This window comes from Vigna radiata, chromosome 11 (assembly GCF_000741045.1).
Source record: "Vigna radiata var. radiata cultivar VC1973A chromosome 11, Vradiata_ver6, whole genome shotgun sequence".
Lineage (NCBI taxonomy): Eukaryota > Viridiplantae > Streptophyta > Magnoliopsida > Fabales > Fabaceae > Vigna > Vigna radiata.
The window spans coordinates 16,978,538-17,005,148 of NC_028361.1; the positions used below are offsets into that span (position 1 = coordinate 16,978,538).

The window sequence follows — 26,611 nt, forward strand, 5'->3', positions numbered from 1 at the left end:
TGTTTTTGGATGATTTTTGGTTACCACAATTTCAATTATAATCATCCATTAAGTAGTGTGATCATTATTATGTTAAGTAAAATCATTATTATCTTAAGTGGAATGTAACTACAATTAATGGATTATTTTTTTGTAATTTTGATGGCTAAAATTTCTAAATAAGTTGAACCATTTGAAGGAACAAGTTGAGTTTTATTAAAAAATATTAGAGATTCTCTTTTTTATCTTACTGTCTAAGTTCTTAAGTGATTCAAGAACCCTTTAATTTTACCAAAGGACTTTTCCATTCTTTGTGTGTTGTCTCTTTTGTAAAGAGTAATTCTTTCCTTCCACCTTTCATATTCACCTCTTCTTCCTTCACCCGAATTCAAAAATTCACTTTTGTTAATATTATCTCGTATTATCTCGTGGTCATATATCTCATCTTACTCAACCAAATTAAGTGAATATTGAGCCTAAATTGAAGTCCAAAATGTGAACTTTCATCTCGTTTTAGAATCACTTCAATCAAAGTTATAACTCGAGATATCAATATTTTTAAAATACTGTTCAACTCACCTTCTCAAATTTTCAATTTTCCTACAAGGTTCTAATCCTAAATGTCCTAAGTAGTCCTTATACAAATGCAGTCCACATAAGAGAAGGAGAGGGAGAGATATTAGACAATTTTTCTAAATACCAATTCGTTCTATAAGATGAAATTTGAGCTCTTCTTGATAATTGCTTGTAGAAACTTGGCTTCTCTTAGAACCTATTGGAAAGTGTACCATGTGACCGGACATATGCCAGACGACACACGAAAGACTTTTCACACCGAACGATCGGAGAAGACGAGCGGTCCAAGGGACAACATCTCAGTCTACCTAGGACAAGACACACGAGAGAGAGACGACCGGCCTGGACGGCGTCATGGAGCCTAATTTCGCTAGAATTAAAATAAATCTTGATTAACTATAATGGACCATGATTGGACCAGGATTAAGATATGACTAATCATGAGCCCACGAAAAAAACTATAAATATGAGTCAAAGTAAGAGGTAGGTGGTTAGTTTTAATGCACATTTACTACTGATTTACTATTACCAATAGGATATTATACTGACGACGTACAAGAGGGTTAGCTACATACGACGACGACAGTGAAGATAAATTGTGAAGGTATTAGGAGTAACTCAATCTCATAACCGAAATAGAAAGTGAAGCATTTCTTCATCTCCTCTCCATTTTTGTACAAATCATGGCTTTTTCCTCCATGGAAATCAATTATCCAGTTTGTCTACAAGAAGGAACTACATCAACCATCTTATCATGTACTTGTTCTTTTGTATATTTCTTGTTAGTATTATATCTCTCAATTTTTTTCATATTATATCTCTTTCATCGTTTTGATGTTGTATATCTTCTGTCTTTTTTTATACTTGCTGCTTTGTTTGATATCCATATAAAATTACTTTGATACGATTAGAATATTCTCTCAAATAAGTAGTTCATGTTATAATCTTTCATTCTTTGATAACTAGCTTATTATTCTCTTATAGTATTAGATCATGTCTTAACAATATATCCCTAAAACATTTTGATAATATGTCTTTTACTTTGTTTTAACAAGCTCATGATATGATAGGTTGTAAAATATATCATGCCATATCATTATATGCTCTTAGATGGTTACACCCTTTAAGAAGAAATATACATTAAGTAAATGAATATCTTTGAGCTACATATTCAAGTCCTTAGATAAGGCACTATTATCCACAAAAGGAAGAAAAACAGTAATAGTAGAATCAGTTTCAGTAATTTCCAGTGATTCATGGTAAAAGTTCTCTGTCTGATTTTGTCCTTCTTTATCTGCATAAGAGTGTCATGCACACACCATGGGAAACTGAGGAAATGATCCCTGTTTAGCCCTTGATTGTAGGATCCCCAATACCTAGGATGATATGTAACATGGTACCAAGCTGATGCTATTGCATAGGCATCATCATCAGCTTGAGAATTTGACTTGTTTTTCATCATCACATTGAACCAGCTTCTAGCTTCCTTTCTTAGAGACATCACAGCATGATTAATTCCTTCCAAGTCCTTTCTTTCACTGAATGATTTTGGCATTTTCAATATATTGCCACTGATTATTTCTGCTTCTGTTTCTATGCCATAGTAATCCATTAGGTTCCCCAACTTGAAGTCATACATATTCTTGTATTCACTGGCACTAGCTGTGTACTTCTCAAAGCCATCAATCTCCATGTCACGGTCGTATGATTGCCTTGCCACTCTTCTTGTGAATGGTTTGGTGAGACTCTTGTGCTGTGCAACATTCTTCACCTCACGATACAGCTTTCCTATTATGCTATTTGATTGGTAACTTGGTCTGTCTGCCTTTTCCATGAAATCTGGATACTCTTCCACGCGTAGATGTTGTGGAATTTCTGCTGGCACACCAGATTTTGCAAAATCAACAGCAACTGAGTGTAGCTTTGCAAGCTCAATACATGCAGGGCTCATTGCCTTTTGAGGATCCTTATCAGCAAACACCATGTGTGCACTTGCAACAATGCCCAATCTGTCTTTAACTATGTAGTGAGCAAAATACTCCTGAACTTCCTGTAGCCAGATAGTGATGTCAGTGCCAACAAATTAAACTACAAGAAAAAGCTCACAGATTGTGTTTAATTTCTACAAGCAGAAATCAAGAGTCAGATATAGAGTGGGTATATTGTGGAGGTTTTTTTCACTTGTTGTCTAAAGTAGTTGTGCTATATCATAGATTCATCATTTTCCACACATTTTTACTTTTCAGGACCATTTTTACAATCTATTTTAATTTAGCATCTTCAGGACTTTATCCATACTGAAATATAGAAATGGAAGCCAAAGAACTATGTCCTTGCCAACAATAACTAGTGAGTAGTGACTATAGGATGATATAGATTAAGCATAAAACAAGATAAGTAACAACAATTTCTGAAAGGAAGCAATGCCTATACTTATTTCTGATTTGGCTAGCAGATATGTAAAATTTTGTAAGAACACTGATAATAAAGACATTTTTATTAAGGTTTTTCTATTTCTTCATATATTTTCTCTATCCCTTATTCATAGTTTGTTAGAACGATCCCCAACTGCTAAAATACAGCATTGATTAACCTAACTAGTGGATGGAGTTATCTTATATGAGAGACAAGCTTTGTTTTTCTTATACGAGGTAAGAATTTATCTTTTCTGTGTTCTTGATCCCCTCCCTTCTATCAATTATACTTCTGTTAAATCATTACCTGTAATGTAACATCATGATCCACATTCACAACTGGTGATGCTGCATGATCCATGGGATTTTCCTGACGAGGAGGAATAAGATCAGGGTCCCAACTGACAAAGTAGATATCTCCATCCAAGTCACTTCCAGAACATTCATTAGGATGTGGTCTAGATGAAAAAAAAAAAAAAATGAAATCAGAAAACACCATACACATTGAAAATGTAATCTCTTCCATCAATTTGCCATGATAGTGGCTGAAAGGAAGACTTGGTAGCCAATGAATGGGTCAACTATTCTTGGAATCCTGGAACAAGAATGAAAGGAAAATCCAAAAGAATGTTGTTGATTTCTTTCATTATATAAATCCCTTTCCATTTAATCACAAATATTCATTGAAAACCATTCCACCACCCTTAAAATTTGAGCTTGTGATAGTGCAATTTTATGCATATGATTTGCTTTATATGCTAAAGCTATACTATGTTTTCTTAACTGAAATTTAGGTACGTTATGCTATGTTACAATAAAAATAAATGATTGAGCTGTAATGCAATGTGTGAAATGTTAATCTGAAAAGAGTATGCAGTTGAATCAATATCTTCATGTGTATGCTGTTCTGGGAATAGGAAATAGTAAAATTGAAGTCACACCTTCTCCCCTTCTGTGGAAAAACAACACAGTCCACCATATGATGCAGAGAAGGTACATCCACTGCTCTTAAAACTCGTACATCTCCCGGGTGCAGACAGGGATTTTTGGCAACAACTACCTTTCCCTTAACAATATGTTTGCTTTTGTTGGATGCATTTCTGTTAGAAGAAAGAGAGGACATAGCAAGATTTTGCTTATTTCTTTGGTGAGCTATCTGCACAAATACCTCTCCATATTTTAGAGTTCTAGTTTCATCCAAGCATCCTAACAATGCTCTTCCCTTCTTAACAAGTATCCTAGTTTTGAGCTGCAATTCCTGTAATTTTGATGCATATAATGTTTGCAACATCATGGAGAGAAATGGTTCCTTAATTGGATGAAAGCCACAAATGAGCATTTCCTTTAAAACCTTTGCAATCTCTCCTGTGGACATATAATCTAATACCATCAAGGGCCTTCTTGATAACATTTTAAGTTGATTAAGGACCTCTCTTTGTTTCTTTCTGAAGACTCGGTCCTGGACCCCAAGGGTGGACAAGAGGGCGATTATTTGACGATTAAGGTAACAAGGTTTGTATTTGCTCCATGCCAAAACATCTAATTTTGTGTTTTCTGACTTGTACTTGCACATGCTCTTTCTTAAGGACAGTTTAGTTGATGAGGTAGGATCAACAGCAACAACACCTTTGTACCCTCCATATCTGATTTGAAATGCAGATGGAGTATTATCCCCACAACCACATTTCTCAGCCACTTCTTGAGCCAATTCATAAGATATCTTCCCAATTCCATCAGAGAAACAGTATCTGGTTTCACCCCTTCTAAATTCTATATCAGGAATAATTTTAATTTCATGTCTGCCAACGCTCACTGTTTCCCTGGAAGAACTGAATGATTGGCCCAGCCTTGCTGCATATTTGGCCACATTTCTAATTTCATGAAACTCTCCCATCCATTTTCTTATATCAGATGCAGTAAGTCCAGTTCTTGATGCAACCATCCACACAGAGTTATCCCGCAACTGACTTGGTGAGAAGGCAAGAAACTCAAATTTCTTATCACCAATTTCTATGCCATTTTTAAGTGTTGCTAGCACCCTCTCATGAAGCTTTGTTTCTCTGTCCATGTCCGCAACCAAATCTGATGAGTGAAGTTTATCCATGTCTTCATCAAGGAAAGAAACACGAAGAAAATTATCAGTATCTTCAGGATAGTTGCGCAAAACCCGGTTAGAAAGGTTCACTTCAGGACCACAGAAATATATTTTGGATGGAGTTACTCGTACTCTATGCACATAGACCAACCCATCATCCAATGAAATAGTACTAGATACTGGAAGTGCACTATTTTCTGAGTATTTCTTATATTGTTTCTCCAACCATTGCGCAGGTTCATAGCAGCATACTTTTATTTGATCTAATTTATGCAGGGCACTTTCTATATATTCAAGCTTTACTTTTCCAGGGTCAACCAGTTGAAAAAAGTTGACATCAATTGCCAGAACAGGAAGACAACCATGCTGAATTAGTGAGTTGATTTTGAACAAAATTTTGTATGGCAAGTTGAAGCCTTCTGGAGGAATCACAATGGGGACAAAATTGAAGTTAGAAGAGAAACCAAGGTGTCTTCTTTCAAGAGTAAAGACACTGTCATCAACTTCATTATAATTACGATAGTGCTGATTGAAGTTTGGAACTTCAACACTTTTTGGAAGCTCAAAACATAAAGTAGAAGATTGTCCAATGCTGCATGATGGGGTAAAATCTACTCCTCGAAACCAATGGTTGTCACAAGCCTCCTTAAAATATTTGCTTTTTGATACATCTTTCTCATAGATCAGAGGAGCGTTGCGTAACTAACAATTGGAAGAGAAAGTGGAATAATAAGATTTCTTCTTGTCATTATCAAGTCGACCAAAATATTTAGTTTTATCATATGTGAGTAACTGCTTTCCTCCTACTATATACAAGTAGAGGCCTAACAATATGCTACGCTAGTCAAGCTTCAGCTACCAGAACAAGGTTCATGTTAAAGTAAAATAGTTAAGTCCTTAAGTTTTGACATGATGCTGTGGAAAAGAACTATATCAGAAAGCAGTTTCTACACTTTTATGATAATTCTGTAGCACTGTTTTATGCAGAAGTTGCACTTGTTCAAATAGAATATATGTAATGTGAGGATAATTAGTCAAAGCTGAAACCAGTGATGTCAGATTTCATCTCAAAATCAATTGACAGTAACTGAAGTTGTCCAATACCCCTTCACATATGCATGCTAGAACAAGCAATTATCAAGATGAGCTATAAGCTTTACTATGAGGTCAAATTTCATCTTATAGAACGAATTGATATTTAGCAAAAATTGTCTAATAAGTATATATAAGTTGATTGAGTTAATCAATGTGAGACTTTCCAAAAGGGTGATATATGGATGTATTTGCCATCCTTAGTTGATAGGATACTTGAAAGAATATATGAAGCTATGACTTGTGGATGTGTATTTGTCCCTGTTTCTTGAATCTTTTCACAAGGATTTGGACACAAAAGTAAACCAATGTAGAAAACTAACCTGGAAAAGGAGAAGTTTCTTGGTTAAATCATCTGAGTGATGCAGCTCAATACGTGACACACTCTCAGAAGAAATCTGCAGCTTATAATCCACTGACAAATAATGGAAAAATATATACATCTTTCTCAGTCTGGACCCGAATTTGACTGAAGCACTTGGATGTTCCCATAGTACACTAAGTTTATTCTTGGATGTTTGACATCCAAAGTGCACTGCTATGTCATCCAAGCTGTGAGAAAAGTTTCTCTGCTTTGGCAAAAGGTCACGTTCTATTTCTGTAGCATTCAAAACATGGACACCGTATGATAGGTTTTGAGTAACTAAGAGCAAGATTGTTTCAACACTTTTTTTGTCTGTAAATTTAACATTAACATGTGTGGTAGGATCTTCTTCTTTGAGCTGCTCAACCTCTACAGCATGAACAGTTTGAGGGCCTGTATTTTGTTCCAAAAATTTCCTCACCTCTTCAGCTGACACTGTAGCTGGGAATCCATGCATTCGAATTGTCTTGCACATAGTTTCAATTGATTGGTTTACCTGAAATTTTGATGTGAACGAAAAATAAGTGCACAATTCCTTAATTTTTAAGAAAAACATGATTAACATTTTGCTGTCCAATGAGAGATTACCTTGTAGAAAAAGTATATACAGATAGATTCATTTCCTTCACAATATTAGTTTTGCAAAATATATCCATAAGCTACTTGGTTGAAAAAAAGAACGAAGAAAATTGAAGAAAAACAATGTTAGGATTCATCATCAAACAGTTATAACATCAAAGCAATCAAAACTCTTCAAACTTCAAATTCGAAACAAACTGAAGTCATCAAAATAAAAGAAATCAACCATGCAAATTCAGTGAGAAGAACAATAAGAGATCCAAAATGCATGTTGTGGAGCACTTACTTGTAGAATATCTTGCAGAAAAGTGAGCCAAGTGAGCCAAACTACCAAAGTGCAGCAGCTGCAGCTTTCAACTGAAAAAAAAATAAAATTGAAGTATCAAAAAGATAATTTAATTAACAACATGAAAACTGGGAAAACTCAAATTATACCTCTCAATGTAGTTTGAGAAACCCAAGACATGCATAAGGGAACAAGAAGAAAGAGTGGCTGAATTACATTACACAATGAACCCTTTTCCTTAGACATGGAATTTGAAATGGCTAACTTTATATATATGATTGTTAGAATGCTCAACTTTTAATTATTATAATCTCTTCCATTTCGATGCACAAAAAGCTGTCTCGTGTTGTTTACAAATTAAGATTACCATGAATTTTATAAACATTTTTCCCCTAATTGCAAGCTATATTTTCTTTATAGTATTCATGTTTCCCACATCTACTTTACTTCGTTACTATTTTATTATTGTTTTTAAAATTGTCTTTATATTTTTCTATTTTACATATATGCATAGCTTGGTGTTGTTTTATAATTTGCACTCCATAGTTTTGTGTAGGGAGGTATATGTGCTTTGCCATTTCCTTGAATAGAGGGTAAGTATAGAAAGGAGGATGCTCATTCTTTTCTTCACTTTCGTAGTTTGGAAAAGATGAAATTCACTCCTAACCTTACAATCCTACTATTACTTCAAAAGAAATTATAGTCACTATATGCAATAACAGATAATTTCTTCAATTAATAACAACGAGTGTTATACGTTTCATGTCTGTGTTCATCTTCATCATTAATAAGAATAACATTCAAGAGGAACATATTAGCAACAATGAAACTTGGGTTTTAGATAAAAAACAACCTTCTCGAGAAATGTTTGAAGTGTTAGAAGTTTAAGTGTGAGTCTAAGTCTCATGTTAGATAAAAATAAAAAAATAGAGAAGTATATAAAAATATCTCAATGAATCTTCTCTTTCATAGACCCAAGATAGGAAAAATAAAATCTAATAATGTGATTAGTCAGATCTTTAAGTAGGTTATACTTCAATCTTTCAATATATAACACATTTTGAAGAGATAAAAGAAGAGATTGTGTCTCAACCAATACTTGTTATCTTATTCTTGTCAAATACCCTAAATATTACTTTGTCCTAAACCCAAAACTCATTTTATGTAGATTATTCTTGTTATGTTTTAGCTTCTTTAGTATTGTTAATGACTTAGGTGATCATGAAAGAAAAAAAATTAATTCATTTTAAAATAAAAATTATTCATGGTAAACTTAAATCGACTTTATGTTTATCATGGTTTGCCTTGTTCCACTCGATGTTTATGTTTTGTTTTTATTATTTTTTTTTCTAAATATTATCTTTTTCACATCTTAACTGATATTTGGATGCTTATGAAATTTTAATAGATAAAAAAGATATTGCAAAAGAAAATATATTGAGATAAAGAATAAAAAAATATTTTAGTAATTTAATTTAATTTATTAGTTTAATATTTTTAGTTATTATTTTATTATAATACGAAATATAACTGTCCATAAAATATCAAATTAACTGTCTTATTGTGTTTTATTTTATTTTTATTTAAGTTTTCTAATTAAATTATTTGTTTCTACAATATAAAAACATATATTAAAAAAATGAAAGAAATTTATATTTTGATTTATTATTTTGATGTTTTTATTTTATTGTAATATAAAATATATACGGACAAAATAATGATAATACAATTATTGAAAGATTTATATATTTTTATAATTTACTAAAAAAATAATTTTAACATGATTTATTAATCGACGTTAACATCCGGTAAGAAATACGCATAATGCAGATTTCTCAAATCTCTGATAAGTGTAAACAATTTTACATTTTGATTTCCCACTCTCTTTTTACATTATGTTCACGTGCCCTACAATATATTCATCTCTTTTAATCTTCAATTGCAATAAAACCTTTCGAATCCATTTCTCTATTGGAATCGTTTAAAATGTTTCAAAATTTTAACACAAATATAACACCCCATTTAGATATCAAGGTTGAGTAAAATTTTAAAATTTTAAAATCATAATACCTTTAGAGAAAACTTAATTATATAAGTCTTTAAAATTAACCAAAAATAAATCATAATTTCAATTAATTACAAAATAAAATAGTTTATTCAAAACAAAACCATATATTCTCTGATTCTCTGAATCAACTCTTCATACTATACAACATTCGAATTATTTACACGATCATTTGTTTTTATATATAACAATCATAACAGGTAGAAACCATAACCAAAAACATAGAAATGAATTAACTGATAATCAATCATAAACAAAATAACAATACACAAATGCTAAACATTCATTACAATATTAAACATAACAATAAAACGCCACGGTTACACCTTATTATCACAAACAAGTGGTCTAAAAGAACCTCTTACTCGCATCGCACAACCAAAAGAATTATCAGAACTTGTGCATCCATAACCGAAAATAATTTCTTTTCCGCATCCACGATCGAAGAGAATCTCTTTCGCGAATTCACAGCCAAAAGAGTTTCATAACTCGAATCCATCCTCTTCTCACGTCCACGGCCGAAGAAATTTTTTTTTCTGTATCCACAACTGAAAGATTCATCGCTGGATTTACTAATATAGTATGATTCTTTAGAAGAATAAAAATATATTCTCTAATAGTCTAATATATATATATATATATATATATATATATTACATTCAACAAAACTAAACAAGAAACAAAAAATTCCGTAAAGGCACACGATATATCATATAAATAACCAATCTATCAGTGCACAAAGAAGCACACAATAGAGCTCTGTAATAGCTGCAGCTTCTAAAGTTCAGAAATATTCTAGTTCAGGTGTTTACATTGACTCTGGACATAGATCGCACACCCTAAATCCTAGTTCCCTCGTTTAAATTAATTTTGATCCACACATCACAGGTTGCATAAAATAATGGTTTCGTATATGGGCTGTGTTTGAACATGATTTTGGATCTCAACCCACCGTTTGAGTAGAAGGGGGAAATAGTTGCTTTAGATTGGGAAGGTTTTAAAGTTTGCCCAAATGCTAGAAGAGCTTCAACAATCAAGCCATCTACCTGTAAGACAGCCAAAGAAAAATAAACAATCTCAAGTTTAAATAAATGAAAAACTCTCTACACAATTAGTCTGTACCTGGAAGGTTTATAACCTTGAAAACCTCTCCCATGCTTAATCCTTGATCATCAACCAGCCTTTTGAATGGCAGCATAAACAACACTTAAGACCTCAGCACAAATGCCATATTCATGTTCTTGATTGGAACACTCCTACATCAATCGTCGTTCATTATAATTCAAGCTATTTTAAAAGAAATTCTTGTTGATAAAATTAGCATCCATGATCAATTATAAGTATTTTCTTTAGTCTTTATCCTTTCTAAACTACCACTCATAAAATAACTCTTCAATATCAATTAGAGTCACAATAGCTTTTTGTAGAAAAATATCACAAAAGTACATATGACAACTTTCTTTTGATTTAAGATTTCATTACAAGTTCCACTAATATCGGTAGCAAAATAAGACAACAGAGACATTATATTTATCAATTCAGATCAAACTAAATATACAAGAAATAATAAGAGGTTAATTATTTCATTCAATGTCTTTAATATGGAAATGGTCTAAATTTAGAGAGTCATTATTTCCACTCATAATCTACATTAAAACAATCATGCAGGTTCCTTAAGATTTTGTATGTTCGTAAATATTTCACATAAATGTCACTTAACAGGTTCCTAAAAATCTACATTAAAATGTCACTGAAGATTTTGCAGGTTCCTAAAATTTCTCTTACCTATCAGTTTTGTCTGATCAAATGATCCTCCTATCACATGCTGGCTTCAATTTGTTTAAGACACATTGGCTAATGAGGAGGATACAATCTTGACGTGTTGGCTTCATTTTGTTTATAATACATTGGTTAATGAAGAGGATACAACCTTTAGGCACACTATCCTCAAATTCTACCATTTATCTAGTGAAAGCTTCATTGACTTGGACATTAATGTGTCAAGTGCTAATGTCAGTTTTATAACAATGTTTCAATAGTCTCTTTCTCCAACGCCAATCCAGGAATTCCGATGAAGCTATTTCCAGGCTGTGGTTTCTGAATTCGCCTTTGCTGCATTAATCTTCTTTCTTTGGACATTTCATTCCATTGACCGGTGCTAGCATACACGTTTGCAAGAAGAACATAATCACTGCTATGATCATCAGGTTCCAATTCCAACAGATGGTTCCTTATCTTCTCACCCAGTTGAACATTTCCATGAAGTCGACACGCAGCTAACAAAGTCCTCCATACAATTGCATTGCACTCCACTGGCATGTTCTTTATCAAATTGTATGCATCATCAACTAAACCAGCTCGGCCCAAAAGGTCCACCATGCACCCATAGTGCTTTATTGTGGGTTGGATGTTATAATATCTGTCCATAATATCAATACATTGTCTACCTTCATCAATCAATCCTCCATGGCTACAAGCACTTAGAACCCCCAAAAAGGTAACATCATTCGGCCTCTCCACATTCTGTTGTAACATCTTTGAGAAAAGCGCTAATGCTTCCTCTCCGTTACCATGCGACGCAAGACCGAGAATCATGACATTCCATGAAATCACATTCTTCATTTTCATGCTGCTAAATATGTGGTAGGCTTCTTCCACTGCTCCACACTTTGCATACATGTCAATTAGGGAATTGGAGACCGATATATTCTCACAAAGGTTAGTATGCTTTTGAACAAGAGAATAATGGATTCGCCTCCCAAAATCGAGGGCTCCTATTGCACCACACGCTGAGAGGGTCACTACCAGAGTGGCGTGATCCGGTTGCAGGCCACTCCGCAGCATTTTAGCAAACAGATGGAGAGCCGGCTTATAGTTCCCACAATGCACGTGACAATTTATAATAGAGTTCCAAGCCACTAAATCTGCATTTGGAATTTCCTCGAACAGGTTGTGAGCGGTTTCTATGTCCTTCGCCATACCGTACATGTGCATAAGAGAATTTCTAACGTAAGTATGAGTTTGGAGTCCAAGTTTAAGGATGTTGCAATGCAGTTGCTTTCCCAGTGTGACTGATCTCAATCCGGCAATGATTTTAAGAATGAAAGAGAATGTAAAAGTGTCAACTGCTGCCACATCAAATTCTCCCTGCAGCATTCTCCTGAGCAAGTGAATGGCCTTCTCTGGTTGGCCAGTCATCCCAAAGCCCCTGATCATGGTGTTCAATATAAACGCATCTGGTTTATCGAATCTGTCAAAAACCCTGACAGCGTAATTGATATCTCCGTGGTCTGAAAGCGCGCAAAACTCAATGATCTTTCCCACCAGAAGCGGCGTCTTATGGAAGCCACTCTGGACTACACGACCCTGCGTCTCCTTCAACTGCTTCATGCTCGAACACTGCTTCAAAAGTCTCAAAAGACTTTGTTGAGCCTTCCAAAATGCTCCGTCTTTGGGACTCATTACATTCAAATCGACCTTCTTCTCCAAATTGAAATATCGATGGCAGCATAAACTCGAAATTTGACCTTTGCATCTCGTGACCAAAAGTCAAGCCATAATCACATTCGCTAATTTCTCAATTCAATGCGACAAACAGTCGCCATAATAAGTATAAGACGTGTCATTACATTTTTAACTGGTATTATGATGAACCTAATTTCTGTCCATATAAAATAAACATGTTTAGAAGGCTGATTTTGCTTAGTTAAGAGAACTCATTTTTAACCTTCTAAAGGTGAAAAAAAGGTGTTTCTTATCTTCAAGGCAAAGGAATAGTCTATAAGTTGTCCTAACTTATAGAAACATGTCTTTATAACTTCTAAGAGCTTCTCCTATCTCTCTTCTCTTTTTTTTTTCGTTAAAGGAATGCCTAATAAACTTTTGCATTATAATATTATACATGCATTCTTTATTTCTAATACTCACATTTTTTGTTTTCTATATTTATGCAATGCTTAATATTTATTTGCTTTAATTTTTCTTTCCAAAAGATAATACACTTCTCCATTTAATTGTCGACCAATTCCAATAATCTCTCACTTAAATACTAAATTCAATTTGTCTTTTGATCAATGCAACAACCTTCTCTTATGTAAGAGGCTAATTGAAGTTGAGGACAACTTAAATTTGTCAATAATTACTACCTTTATTAATATTATTGTTGGATTCTCACTATCTTTGACAAATAGACATATATTGGTGGACAAAAGTGTCTCGTAAGGCATAATGTGACAAGGTGAAACTTGTTTTGTAATTTGTCATTGAATCGAAGTAAGGACTAAGCCTTTATTAGATCCACAATGTCATTTTCGCAATATTGAAATATTTACCATTGTAATGAATGTGGTTATCAAAGCGTGTGTTGGGGCTCAGCTAATTTCATGTAAAGGTTTTAGAGAAATGGTGTTTAGTTAGGCGATATAACCATGGGTATGCTTTTAAAAGCATGGGTATCGAAGTGTGTCGGGGTTGGGATGATTTCATGCAAAGTTTCAGGAAAATGGTGTTCACTTAGGCGACATAATTCTGGGTGCATTTGTAAAAGCATGGGTAACCACATATTTTTGCTCAAATATTCATGTATGGATAACAATTATGCATAACAACCATAGGCATTCTTTTGTGGTGTTTGTGGATTCAAATGGTTTAATGCATGAATGTGAAGTTCATCATGTGTGGTTGGACCTAGTGTGGTTATTGTTGTAACACCCCAATTTTGGGATGCCACGATTATGAGTGAAAATTTAAAATTTTAAAATCATAATACCATTACAGGAATCCAAATTAATTAAGTCTTTAAAATGCAACAAAAATAAACCAAAATTCCAATTTAATTACAATCTAGATATCCTCTAATACCCTGTCTAGATTTTCTTAACTCGTCTGAGTTTCACAAGTGTTTTAATTCTCTTCAGAATTGTAGTTAACGATTGCTCACGATATCGGCGAGAGGATATCTATTCAATACAATACAGTTTATAGACTCGTTGGATGTTTCTCTCTTTTCTCTTTTATCTTTTCTTACAATAGTAAGCAAATATTACAATGAAGCTTGAGAGTATTGCTTGACTTTTCTTTTTCTTTTCTCTGATATTTTATTTGAACTTGAGCATTATGTGCTTTTCTTCTAAACACTTTTCGTAGGATTGATATTTATGTTGTAAGCTATCCTTTTGATTGTTCCTTTGAATGATCTTCTATTTAAAGGATTTTTCAAAAGATATTTGTTAGAATGACCTCTTAGCCTTGAATTTTGTGTCTTCTCTATCTTGCGTGTAAAGCAGTCGTTGGTTAAAGTCAACTTGTCAGAGCAGACTTGTTTTTTTAATATTTTGCTCGAAGTAGGTTGTACTATCTTTCAAACACGTCTTCTTATGAAGAGAACATTCCCTGAATGTCTTCTTTGTCTCTAACGTCCACTTCTGATATATTTCAAATAAAGCATGTGAATGTGTGTTGTAGGTTATCTACATAGAATTGAGTAGACTGTGCATGCAACAAATATGTCTTATCATATATCACTTTTGTTGTTTTTGGACGTTAAGCATTTAATGACATTTAATGCATGTTCAGAACAATAAAGTGTTTTGTACATTTTCTACCATTGAGGTAGCATTTATCATTTAAGCTTTCTTTTTAAGATACCAACATTGAATAAGAGCTTCATCGTAGATGAAGTAAAGATTTCAGCTCATGGTATCGTCTAGTTTGTTGCAAACGTTTTTTGGGATATTGCCTTTTTAGAGCTAGAGCGTTTAACACGTTTCATCTTCTATAAGATTTTGAATCTTTGTTTAAGAATTTTAGAGGGTTTAGTTAAAAACATTATCTTGGCACCTTTTTGCTTTTCGAGGGTTCAACTGAATACCATTGGGTACAGTATAGCTTATGCGTTTAACATAATACTCTTAGACGCTTTGACTTGTAAGTCGTTTATCGTTGCGTTTGGAAGTTTTAACCTAGTTGTTTTCCTATAGTGTTTTCAGGTTTTTCTATGTTGTTGGATGATTGGGGATTTGTTCCTAACACTTGTGTTTCTACCTATCCCATTATTCTGGTTAAGCATTTTTAGATTCTTGTCTCGTTTAATGTTATTTGATTAAACTTCAAAACATAAGAGCGTTTAAACATATAAGTCTTATAGACGATTTTGCCTTAACAACATGGTCTAAAGCCCAAAACTCAAGATTTACTAGGTACAACGAGAAAACCCCACAACAATCGATCATATCTTCATACACATACATCCAAACGACAACACACATATACACAACTCACACCCAAAAACATGGTTTTGCTCTCGTAACCTATTCAAAATCATTCATACTATCATTCACCACGTATAAAAGGTCCAAATAACATCTACCAACAAATTTTACAAAAACAATAGCCAATAAAAAAAATGCAATAGTATCAATTTAGTAATACCACAAGATCATATATAACATACAACCAATTACAATAAAAATCAAGAATGATAAACATCAAGAATGACAAAGTCAAGAATAAAAATCAAGAATGACAAAAGTCAAGAATAAAAATCAAGAATGATAAAACCAAGAATAAAAGTCAAGAATGACCAAACCAAGAATAAAATCAAGAATGATAAAACCAAGAATAAAAATCAAGAATGACAATATTCAATAATAAAAATAAAAAATGACAATAGTCAATAATATAAAAATCAAGAATGACAAAAGTCAAGAACGTAAGCTCCCTTGCTTGAGTTTCCCGGTAAGACTTTTTCCTAGAATAAACAATGCCCTTCAACAACTCCCCTGAGCTCTCATAAACCTTTATAGGATCAAACTCACACCCTCAAAGTTTATGTCTCTTTTTTTCCCTAATGACCAGAGTTTCTATATAAATAGGAGGTGTATAATAATCACTATGTATGAAATTAATTTTCCTTATGTTAAATATACATAAGTACTCTATTTATAAGGGAAGAAATATAGACTAAGGACAAATTACTAATAAGAAGTAATAACAAGCTAACTAAAAGATAAAAGATAAAGATAAAATAAAAATACGACATCTATCAAAGATATCTAATAATAATCTATCTAAGAGGAGATATATTTAACCGAATTGGGTTTATTTTCAAAATATTTATGAAAGCCCATTACTTTCATAATATAATATAATAAAATAAAATAATCTTTAACTTAATTAATTTTGATAAGTCCTTGGATAATATATTTTATTTTAATATCTTTATTCTAATTGATTATGATAAGTCCCTAAATAATATATTCTATGTTATTATTATTATCTAATAATAATATCTAATTATATATAATAATATTTCAAAATATTGTTTAATTTGTAACAATATCTCAAGATATCTTTTAATTTGTACATGTATATAGTATATAACAATATCCGAGAATATCTTTTAAAATGTTTAACAATATCTAATAATTATTTTTTCACTTGAATAATTTTTCCCCAAAACTTATTGTTTTTTAGAAAATAAAATAAACCCTTTAAATAAAAATAACAAATTATTTTATCTTTTTATTTAAAATAGTTAACCACATTTGTACATTTTTCTTAATTATTAAAATTTCTAGAATCTCACGTCCCAAAAAGAAAACAATCATCCTTGAAAATGTGCTTAGAAAAATTATCTTCTTTTTATGTTTTTTATGATAAAACCTAAGAGAAGTATGTACAATGATTATTATAAATATTAATACACATGTACATAAAACAAATAATAAAAATAATAAACATATATTATATATAGAGCAAGAATCAAATACATGACGAACAAGAATTCTAACTAATTGTGTTACTCTTCACTTCTATAATAATTATCTTTTTTTATTTTAAATAATAACTCTTTGATTACCACATTTTTTAGATATCTAATTTTTTTGGGTCTTACCGTTATAGTCATTACTGTGTGTGGATTTCCTTTATTACAACATATGTCCATGTTGTTAAAAATGTCTATTGTAGATAACTATTTAAAGAATATGAACTTACAACATACTTATAAATGGTGCACAATTGTCGTCTTTGTCTTCCAAGGACAACTAGACAATATTATTGGGGAAATAAAGTGGTGGTATAATCCTTTGTGTTAGTATCACATTAACACTGCCACTAGTAGACAAATTATCACATTAACTCTATCCACCACTAAGTGTGCACTTGGCCATGAAAGGTTGGTCACCTGAATATCTAGTCATCTATCTACAAATGAGTGGTCATCCATGTTTTCACAAATGAACTTTAGACAAGTTCACCTAAGCAAACACATTTCGCTTAGTCCTTTACATCAACATTTCTCGCTTTAGCGAAGCATAGATTGGCAAGGCCATGTTGGATTCATTTGCATTTTCGTTGTTGCATAGTAATTTCTCCAATGAGTGTCACATTGCCAAAATCAACATTGCACCAAAAATATGTCAACTTAGAACTATCCAAATGAGCATGGAAGAAAAAGGAAACAAATGTGCACCAATTAAACCTATGAAGAAACTTTGATTTCGTTAAGTGGAATTGCACATACTATTGTCTAAATTCTTATATTTCTTCGTGTAAAAACAATACAATAATACCAGGGTCTAAACAAGTTTAACAAAAGAAGCTTAATATAATGAATTCTAATGAATAAGTATTTACTGAGGTGTATTTCTTATGTTGTACCTTTACTTTTACCTTCCATTTCTGCATTGATAGCACACATATTTTTATACTAATTCACTCTAGCTTGAGCTACGTCCAGTTCTCTCTTAAGACCTTTTAAGGGGTTTCACTAATCTTTAACAAATATTACACGAGTTTCACCCGTATCAATCATTCTTGATCTCAATACTAGTCAACTGACTAGATTGTTTAACTTAACTGAGCTAAAAATCAAGTGTTTTAATTTACTTCTAAATTTACAAAACAACCAAACAGGTTTTTCAAACAAGATACAAATTTGATAACTCTTTGACAAAGATAAGTTTTCAATACAAAACAAATCTGAAAAACTTATAAAGATTTTATCTTTAAACAAAAGCGTTAGATGATGTAGACAAAGAGAGACGACGTAACAACAAGATTTTTTTATATATACATGTATTCTTCTTATCTTCTCTTCATGCAATCATCTATATATAACCTTTTTCGAGAAAGATTTGCTAGATTGAGAGTTGACTGCTATGTAGACTTCATAGTCTTTTTAGATAGGTAGTCAGATTCAAGTCTACATTGTAGAGCTACTGTGTTTTATTAGAACTTTTTGAGTGAACTTTTGTATTTTCATGATCTGCACAAATAAAGAAAACAAAACATATAAGTAAAGAAGTACTTTTCATACGTACAATAAATGTTTTAAACGTTAATAATCGTGTAGGCATATATTGCATGTTTAAAATATTTTACGTCATTTTGTTGATAGAAACATTGTTTAAGAAGCAAAGCGTTTAATATATGATTTTTAAACTATATAAAATGTTAAATGTTTATTTTATAAAATTGTTTGTAAGTTTTATTATATAGTTTAACAAGCTTTTCCTATATGATTCTTTTATTTAAATATTCATTTAAATATCATCCTTGGTGAACTTAGAAGTGGATGTTTCAGTCTTCGGAGTGAAAGTTCCAGTCTTCGAAATATTGGCGGTTTTGGAAGGGAAACCATCATGTAAGGAATAACAATTCTCTTGAGTGTGACCCATCCTTTTACAGTATGTGCATTGAGGACGTCCCCGACCTCCTCGTCCTCCTCCTTTAGTGTCACGTCCTCCTCTTCCTCGTGTGGCAACCAAGACAGATGGTTCCACCAGTTCATGCGCTTCCTAAGTTTGAGGCACCGGTACACGCAGAAGGCGAGTGTCAATGTTTCCATGGAGGGGACCTCATGACTAGTCAGAAGTTGATCTCTGAGATGATCAAAATCGGGATGTAGGGCGCGAAGGATCAATACCATGAAAAAATTTTCTAGTTTCTTTTTTATATCCTCTAATGGATCCGCTTCCAAAAACATCTTGAGTTCTTCAACGGTAGATTGGGCTTCAGCCGTGAAGGACATCATATCATGGTCTTCCATTTTAAGAGATGTAAGCTTGTTCGTAGTGTCATGGAGACGTTGAATATCGTTGGCATAAATGCTTTGAGCTTTCTTCTAAAAGAAGTGACAAGATTTGAAAGCCCTCTGAGATATAAGAAGTTTGGGTTCCACTGATTGCCATAACAGGGCACACAACTAGAAATCTACTTGTTTCCACTAATAAGCTTTTTCAGAAGGCACATGGCTTCCATCTCGCTCAAGGTGGTCATAAATCCCTAGGCCAAGGAACCACATTTCAATGGCAGCAGACCGTGATAGATAATTTTTTCCATTTAGCTTCTCGGAGGTAATTGATGGACTTTCGGAGAAGGAAAGAGTATTACCAGAGACGGACGAAACTGTGATGGTACCAGAAACGGAAAGATTATTTATATATAGCTTTTCCTATATGATTCTTTTATTATATAGTTTAACATCCACTATTGTTCAACATTATTTAGATATAAAATTTGAAGCTTGCGTTTCCTTTTGTTAGTCATTATTTTTTAAACATGATTTATTAGATTATATATGCTAGAAAATACGGTTTTCACAAAACATTATTTAATAAATGGTTTATATTGATAACACTTATTTCTTTCAATGTTATTTGTTAAACTTTAAAATAAAAAATGTTAGACTATCTCATCTCTTTGACAATTTTGTCTTTAACAAAATTATTAAATCATGGAGTTATGAAATTATTAAGTTTTTAAATATATACCAATGAATAAAAGATTTACAAATTACATGTACAACATTTAATTTATTCAATATTCATAGAGAAAAAGGTTTCAATCAAGTGTTAGTTTTATTCAATATTCATACAGAAAAAGGTTTCAATCAACTGCTAGTTCTTTGTTATCTTCCAAAATTGCAGTTCTACGTCTTGATTCAGATTGCGATGCCAACCATTTGCTTCTTCATATCCCTGCAAATGGTTGAAAAATATATGCCAATGAATAAATATTTATGCAAAATTCAGAGAAAAAAAGAGTGTAGATTGAGAGATGTAAAAGTAACTTACATGCAACGAGGAATGCGACATGCTGAGTCCGTACAAGTCCTTGAGTGTAAAGCTATTGCCTGCCAAACCTTCTTACAAGGTTGGCATCCTCCAGAAACTCGAACAGTACACCTACTACCATGATAAAACAACTTTCTTATTTTAAGACAGTAGGGATAGGTGCATGCTTGAGTTTGAGTTGAATGACACTCTGATGCATGCTTTATAACATCCAGCAGTTCCTGCAACTGCATGGTAAGGTTGGTTCAGCAATCATGCATGCATGCATATTATTTCATAAGAACGGAAAATAAAACTAAGGTTCACTCGTACCACTGCTGTGTTCTGCTTTAACTTTTCACTCTCCGAAGAAGATAGTGTGGGCGAATAAGTTTCACTTAACATCGTGTGTGTAAGACGTTGAGTGAAACTTAGTGTGGGCGAATAAGTTTCACTCAACATCGTGTGTATACGACGTTGAGTGAAACTTATTCCATCAGTCATAGTTGTAGAATTGCTCAAAAAATGGAGGATCATCATTGAGGAATACTTGGCTCGACGGAGTGAATCAAACTGAAATCTATTCCTTTGGCAAAAGCTAAGAAAGTTATATCTGGTATCAAATAACCCATTATTATTAATGATGATATCTTTCTCCTTAGGTGTATCACGAAGGATGCCTTCCATAAGGACCTGGAATCAGATGAACACATTCAAACATGTACAGTGTCTCAAAAACTCATCCAGGGTTGATGAGAAAATCATATGAACGTATCTTAAAGTTTAGGAAGTACCTCATAAAGTTTGTGCTTCTCGGCTTTTACAGAAATGTGTGAATCAAAAGTGTGACATCTGCAATGTTCACATGAAAAGCAAACGACATAAGCATTTCTTATCCTACTACCAAATATAAAGCCAGAAACATGCAACATATACACACGAGACAGAATTAGACCCTGAACAATAAAGCTATAATAAGTAATATAATTCAAGTTGTGGAATAGTGAGTTACTCGTTAGAAAAGGGTAAACATAATAGTAAGAATGTATAATTAAGAGAATGATAACAGTAAGTCTAAAAGTATATACGTAGGAGGCAATGTTTATATTTATAGCAAGCTGCTGTTCAATTCAATGAGAGAATTAAGCAGTAGCACTTATTAACAAGAACATAGTTGACATAAAAAATATGCAAAGTCTGTATTCTAGAGAAGAAAAGTGTTTTTCTATATGAAATTTCCAATTCAATCATATACAACACATTTATATGGGTGAAAGGGGAAAATCAGTTCAAATATTTGATGTTTAAGGGGTTTTCACCTTTCACACTCCTGAAATATCTTGCACTCCTTGCAAAACCATCGCTTCCCACACTCTATCACTTTATGGCAGTGGATGCAAACATACTGAAGTTGAACTACCATAAAATCTTCCTTGAAAGGTGATATGGTTTGTCCCAGCTGGTTATAGGGTGGTAAAAAAGAAAAGAAAGATCAAATACAGCAAATAAATATGGATCAACATTTCATTCAAACATGTATATATAACAGCTTTCAATCTTTCATAAGAAGGATTGACAAACAAACTAAACTACCAAATAAGATCCAACTATGAAGAGCTAATATAACAAAAAAAACCTACCTTCTGCATCACTAGAATATCTTTGGCAGTTCCTTTTGAAAGATTTACACATCCCATCCACTTCAAAGATCTGCTTGGTATTAATTTCATAATCTTTTCTCGGTTTCCTCCAGTATGCTGTTCAATCTCACTGGCTTTATCCATAGCTGCACCAGACCAGAAGTCTCCGTCAAAGTAAGGCAAACGAGCAGCCGTTACCTTGGATTCACGTTTTCCAGTAGGAACAAAGAAATAATCGTATAGGTTTGATACACCAACAACAATATCCTGTTCAACAGCCTTTCTTAGTGCAGAATGATACCTACATGAATAAAACAAACAACATATGTAATTTTTCAGAGATGATGAAATTAATAAAAGAATTTCATAGTGCCTGAAAACTAAAAGCAGACAAGGACAAAAAGACTCACCAATGTCGTAGTTGATCTTTTTTCGGAGTTTTTTGAGATTCAGGATGACAGTAGAATATATAATCTTCTCCCTTTGTAGGTGGACAGGACCATATGTAACAAGTTGTAAAACCTCTTTTCTTGCAAAAATCGAGATATCCGATCTGAGGAACAAAAAAGCAAAACATGAATGGAAAAATTGATTGTTTAAAGTGCTTACCATATTAATGAATTGATATAATAAACAAAATTTGAAAACACATACCAATATTTCATGGTAAACGAAGGTACGGAGAGATTCTGCAGCAGAGATATGTATTTCGGGCCTAAAATACTTAACCGAATCGAGATATGAAATATATATAGAACGCTGATTTGGATAGCCACATTCTGAGCCAAACTCTTGAGCATACATTGCAAAGAGGCACACATCCACTCCATCAATCTTTTGAAACAGAAGAATAACCTGAAACAGAAGCAAATGCTGCCATTTCGGAATACAACAGTGGAATTAAAAGTAAATATATTCATTGATTAAACTGTTTATTTACTTTTGAAGCGTAAGAAAACTCTGCAGGATAATTATCCCCCTCAAAGATATCCAGAAATTGTTTCTTCACTTCAATATGTTTGTCCACAGATAGCACAACCCTAACAGAAAGATTGTCTGCTACAAAACCCTAGTAATTTGATTGACACCAGACCAATCAGAAAATATGAACTTTCTAAATTAATAATTTACATCCCATTTTCAGTTTACTTGTCTAAATAAGATTACAAAAATGTTAAAGAAACTGGGCACATGCATACTCAAACATAGCTAATTAAAAATCTTTACTTGAAAAGTCTTACCTCTGGAATCTTATTCCTTTCAATTTGACTGAGACGCTTCAAAAGCCACCTCTCTATGTGGTCACTAAGCATGGTTCTCGGGAAGTCTTTAGCATCAAAGGGTACACGCACATCATTTCTATTTTCGTTTAGGCAGCATAAAAGGCAGATATATTCAGCACTGTTGTCCAAATCTTTTCTATTGTTATAGAGTGCGCATACGTGATGCTGCCAATTTTTGCATTTACTGCATTGAACCCACTGGAAGAAAAATCAAAAGTGAGTTTGAAGTTGTCTACATTCAGATGAATATAGTACAAAGATATTATTAAATGTACCGCTTCTTCACATTCTCTATCATTTTTAGTTTTGCAAAGATCCGTCTTGGAAACAGTTGTCCCGTTGAATGTTATGTTCCCACCTCGGGCTTTCCTATAGCATGTAGTACAAATGCAATTATGTGTGTCCTCTTCTTCTCTTCTATAGTAATAACATGCATTATGCCTGATGATGGTGCCGCAACAAATGCAATAAATTGGCTCAGGGCCAAAGTACAGCCTTGCCATTGAACATAATTGGCATTTGTAAGATTCTCCATCCGTTGTACCCTATTAAAAGAAAGGGTTAGTTTGTATATGCTTGAAAAAATCCAAAAGCAAACTTGTCAATTCTACAACAAATTCACAATACACCATACTAGTAAGAGTATTGGAAAATATCATGTTAATGAAAAGACAATAGAAGATGGTATAATAATAACATTATTATCATCTTGCTTTCTGAGACTTATAATGTGTTCCTCTATTCGATTTCTTGTTAAAAATTCAGCTGTTGAGGAAACAGTATCAGCTGTTGGATGTATGGACTTCATTCCCTTTTCTTCATATTTTGGTTGAATAACTTCCTCTCTAGCATTGGACTCATATTGCTTGGATGTGCTTCTGTCTTGCATTTTCTCTGGGATAGATTTTTCACAAACAGTTTTACATTAGAATCAGATTCACTGATAGTATCTACTAAGTTATATAGTTAATTATCAGAACAGTATAAGCTTGTGTACCTTCATATAAAATTGGTTCTTGTTCAAGAGGCTGTCCAAATGTATCATTCCTTAAATCATGTTTTATCCAAGTATTGCTTTCAGATACTGGATTTGTAATTTGATCCACCTTGCACTCAGTTTCAGAATTCACTTTTCTTCTTTTGGTTGGTGGTTGCGTGACTTCATAAAGACACTCAAGAAAATGATTGGATGCTTCTGAAAATTCAAACCATACATCATACAAAAATTACTAGTTTGGAAAAAGGTAAAACAAAAACAAAATTCGAAGTACCAACCAAATGACTTGGAGTTAGTTTCCAAATTGCTTTCCCCAACAGAAGCAGCAGAAAACTCAGAAAGCACATTCAAATCATTGCATTTTGATAAGTCATGTCTATTATATGCTGCACCATAATCAGTTACATTGTTACAAGGATGGAGCACTTTCTGAAAAGCATGTCCGGATAGACTTCCATTAGACCAAGAATGCAATGACTCAGAAGATGACAATGTGTTAGATGTGCAAGAAATAGTATTGTCTACTTGACAACGTTTATTTGCAGCCAACATTCTGACTTTTGTCTTCAACCGCTGAACCAATGTTTTCCTGTTGATATACTCCTCCTGTTATGCCAAACATGTAACAAAACTTATCAAATAATGCTGGATGCTTAAATAAGAAAATTTGGACAAAATTTGCATTTGATCCTCTAACATGCTTATACAGTTTCAAAACATACCAGTGAAGCAGCCTCCATAAATAGATCGTTTTCTAGAATATTTGCAATACCAGATGACTTTTTCTGCTCCCAATGCATTATGGATATTAAAATTTCATAACTATAAGTAAAATTTGGTTAGTATGATGAAGCAAAAGTCAGCAGTAATAACTTTATTCTTTATATCTTACAGGGATAAAATTTATAAATTTCAAGTTAATGTAAAAACTTACATGTCATTTCTAATCTTATTACGATAGTGGTTGATTTCAGGATGGTTACACCAGACTTGATTTCTTATATTATACTGATGTCTTAAATCCAAATCTTCACGTAGAGGAAGGTTTGAGACTAATGATGAAAGATATTCTGCTTTACATTTGCTGGAATTCCCGACATTGGAACCTTTGACATACATCATCTTGTTTTATTAGAAACTGTTTAATCTGCAGGAACTATAAAGCCATTATAAATTATCAGTTTTGATATGATATCTTTACTTAAAAACATAAAGTAATTAAGTTTATCACAAGCCAACTTGGAAAACAATGCAAATACTCTGAAGACCACCACAAAATAAAATAAAAAATGGATTCTTTTTATTAAGTATAATAATTATAGAATTAGCATTAAATGGAGGAAAAAACATTATTGGCTGACACTATCTAAATCAACGAATGTCATGCAAAATCTAACAGAAATAACACGAAACGAGTCAAAAAGTTTTGGAAAATCTAAAATAAAACACTTTACTCGTTATTTTATTTAAAATTTATTTTTTTAACTATTCTAAATCTTAAACCTTTAACTTCCATCAATTTATATTTTATTCCATCATAAAAAATACTTTATTAAAATCAAGATACATTACAATAAGCAATATTATAATCAACCCAAAACAAACACAAACCACTTATAAAATTTAATAATTGATTTTATATAAACTTAATATCACTTTTAACCTTTATTTTTGTCGAAGTTATTCAACTTAGAACACATATGCCACATATCGATCATTGAAGAAAGTCGACAAAAATTGAAACCAAACGTGATATTAAGTTTTTTATTTATTTAGTTTTAATATTCAAAAGAAGAAACCAATTAAATTTAAATTTGAAAAAAAAAGCAAGTCACCAACAAAACTTGATAAAAATAAATAAAAAATGAAGAAGTAGATAAAAAAAGAAAAAAAACTAAAGATAGAATGAAAATGATAAATTATAGAACAACGATAGAGAGAGAGAAAAACCTTTAAGTGAATGAGTAGTCGTTTTTTTCTTTTGGAAAGAAAAGTTCTTGGTGAAAATGATAAGAGAATCTATTTGAGATTAAAAATAGTGAATTTAATCTTTTGGAAAAAAAAAAGCCTTAGATGAAATATGATTGAATAAAAATAAGAGAATCTATTTGAGATTAGGATCTATTGAGATCAGGAATAATAGATTTATTTTTTGAAAAGAAAAGTCTTTTAGTGAAAATGAAT

At 32.5% G+C, this 26,611-nt stretch overlaps 3 protein-coding genes across 3 annotated transcripts; all 3 read right to left on the reverse strand.

Moving 5' to 3' along the window:
* Positions 1 to 1,681: 1,681 nt before the first annotated feature.
* On the reverse strand, positions 1,682 to 7,589 carry LOC106776843 (probable RNA-dependent RNA polymerase 1). The gene is made up of 6 exons (XM_014664310.2): positions 7,535 to 7,589; positions 7,386 to 7,456; positions 6,480 to 7,016; positions 3,911 to 5,766; positions 3,277 to 3,427; positions 1,682 to 2,605 (listed from the first exon to the last, which is right to left on the reverse strand). The coding sequence occupies exons 1-6, from the start codon at positions 7,563 to 7,565 to the stop codon at positions 1,727 to 1,729; spliced, it is 3,525 nt and encodes a 1,174-aa protein (XP_014519796.2). The 5' UTR covers positions 7,566 to 7,589; the 3' UTR covers positions 1,682 to 1,726.
* Positions 7,590 to 10,145: 2,556 nt separating this feature from the next.
* LOC106777483 (pentatricopeptide repeat-containing protein At1g59720, chloroplastic/mitochondrial) lies at positions 10,146 to 13,168 on the reverse strand. The gene is made up of 3 exons (XM_014665059.2): positions 11,236 to 13,168; positions 10,573 to 10,706; positions 10,146 to 10,496 (listed from the first exon to the last, which is right to left on the reverse strand). Exon 1 carries the CDS (start codon positions 12,910 to 12,912, stop codon positions 11,470 to 11,472), a length of 1,443 nt encoding a protein of 480 aa, XP_014520545.1. The 5' UTR covers positions 12,913 to 13,168; the 3' UTR covers positions 10,146 to 10,496; positions 10,573 to 10,706; positions 11,236 to 11,469.
* Positions 13,169 to 19,678: 6,510 nt separating this feature from the next.
* Positions 19,679 to 25,227, reverse strand: LOC106776844 (probable histone acetyltransferase HAC-like 1). The gene is made up of 14 exons (XM_022776009.1): positions 25,150 to 25,227; positions 24,706 to 25,033; positions 24,428 to 24,625; positions 24,128 to 24,324; positions 23,706 to 23,975; positions 23,389 to 23,628; positions 23,088 to 23,216; positions 22,802 to 23,002; positions 22,558 to 22,700; positions 22,148 to 22,448; positions 21,827 to 21,966; positions 21,302 to 21,359; positions 20,981 to 21,200; positions 19,679 to 19,860 (listed from the first exon to the last, which is right to left on the reverse strand). The coding sequence occupies exons 1-14, from the start codon at positions 25,225 to 25,227 to the stop codon at positions 19,679 to 19,681; spliced, it is 2,685 nt and encodes an 894-aa protein (XP_022631730.1).
* Between the last annotated feature and the right edge of the window lie 1,384 nt (positions 25,228 to 26,611).

Excerpts from the sequence above, each read along its gene's own strand:
- LOC106776844 (XM_022776009.1), bottom strand. The coding sequence starts at position 25,227 with ATGCATTGGGAGCAGAAAAAGTCATCTGGTATTGCAAATATTCTAGAA. Across the intron at positions 23,003-23,087 it reads AGTTTTCTTACGCTTCAAAA|GTTATTCTTCTGTTTCAAAA; the intron begins GTAAATAAACAG and ends CTTCTGTTTCAG. Across the intron at positions 22,449-22,557 it reads AAAGATCAACTACGACATTG|GTATCATTCTGCACTAAGAA; the intron begins GTGAGTCTTTTT and ends TTATTCATGTAG.
- LOC106776843 (XM_014664310.2), bottom strand. The coding sequence starts at position 7,565 with ATGTCTTGGGTTTCTCAAACTACATTGAGAG. Across the intron at positions 3,428-3,910 it reads TTTCCACAGAAGGGGAGAAG|ACCACATCCTAATGAATGTT; the intron begins GTGTGACTTCAA and ends TTTTTCATCTAG. Across the intron at positions 2,606-3,276 it reads ATCATGATGTTACATTACAG|GAAGTTCAGGAGTATTTTGC; the intron begins GTAATGATTTAA and ends ATCTGGCTACAG.
- LOC106777483 (XM_014665059.2), bottom strand. The coding sequence starts at position 12,912 with ATGAGTCCCAAAGACGGAGCATTTTGGAAGGCTCAACAAAGTCTTTTG.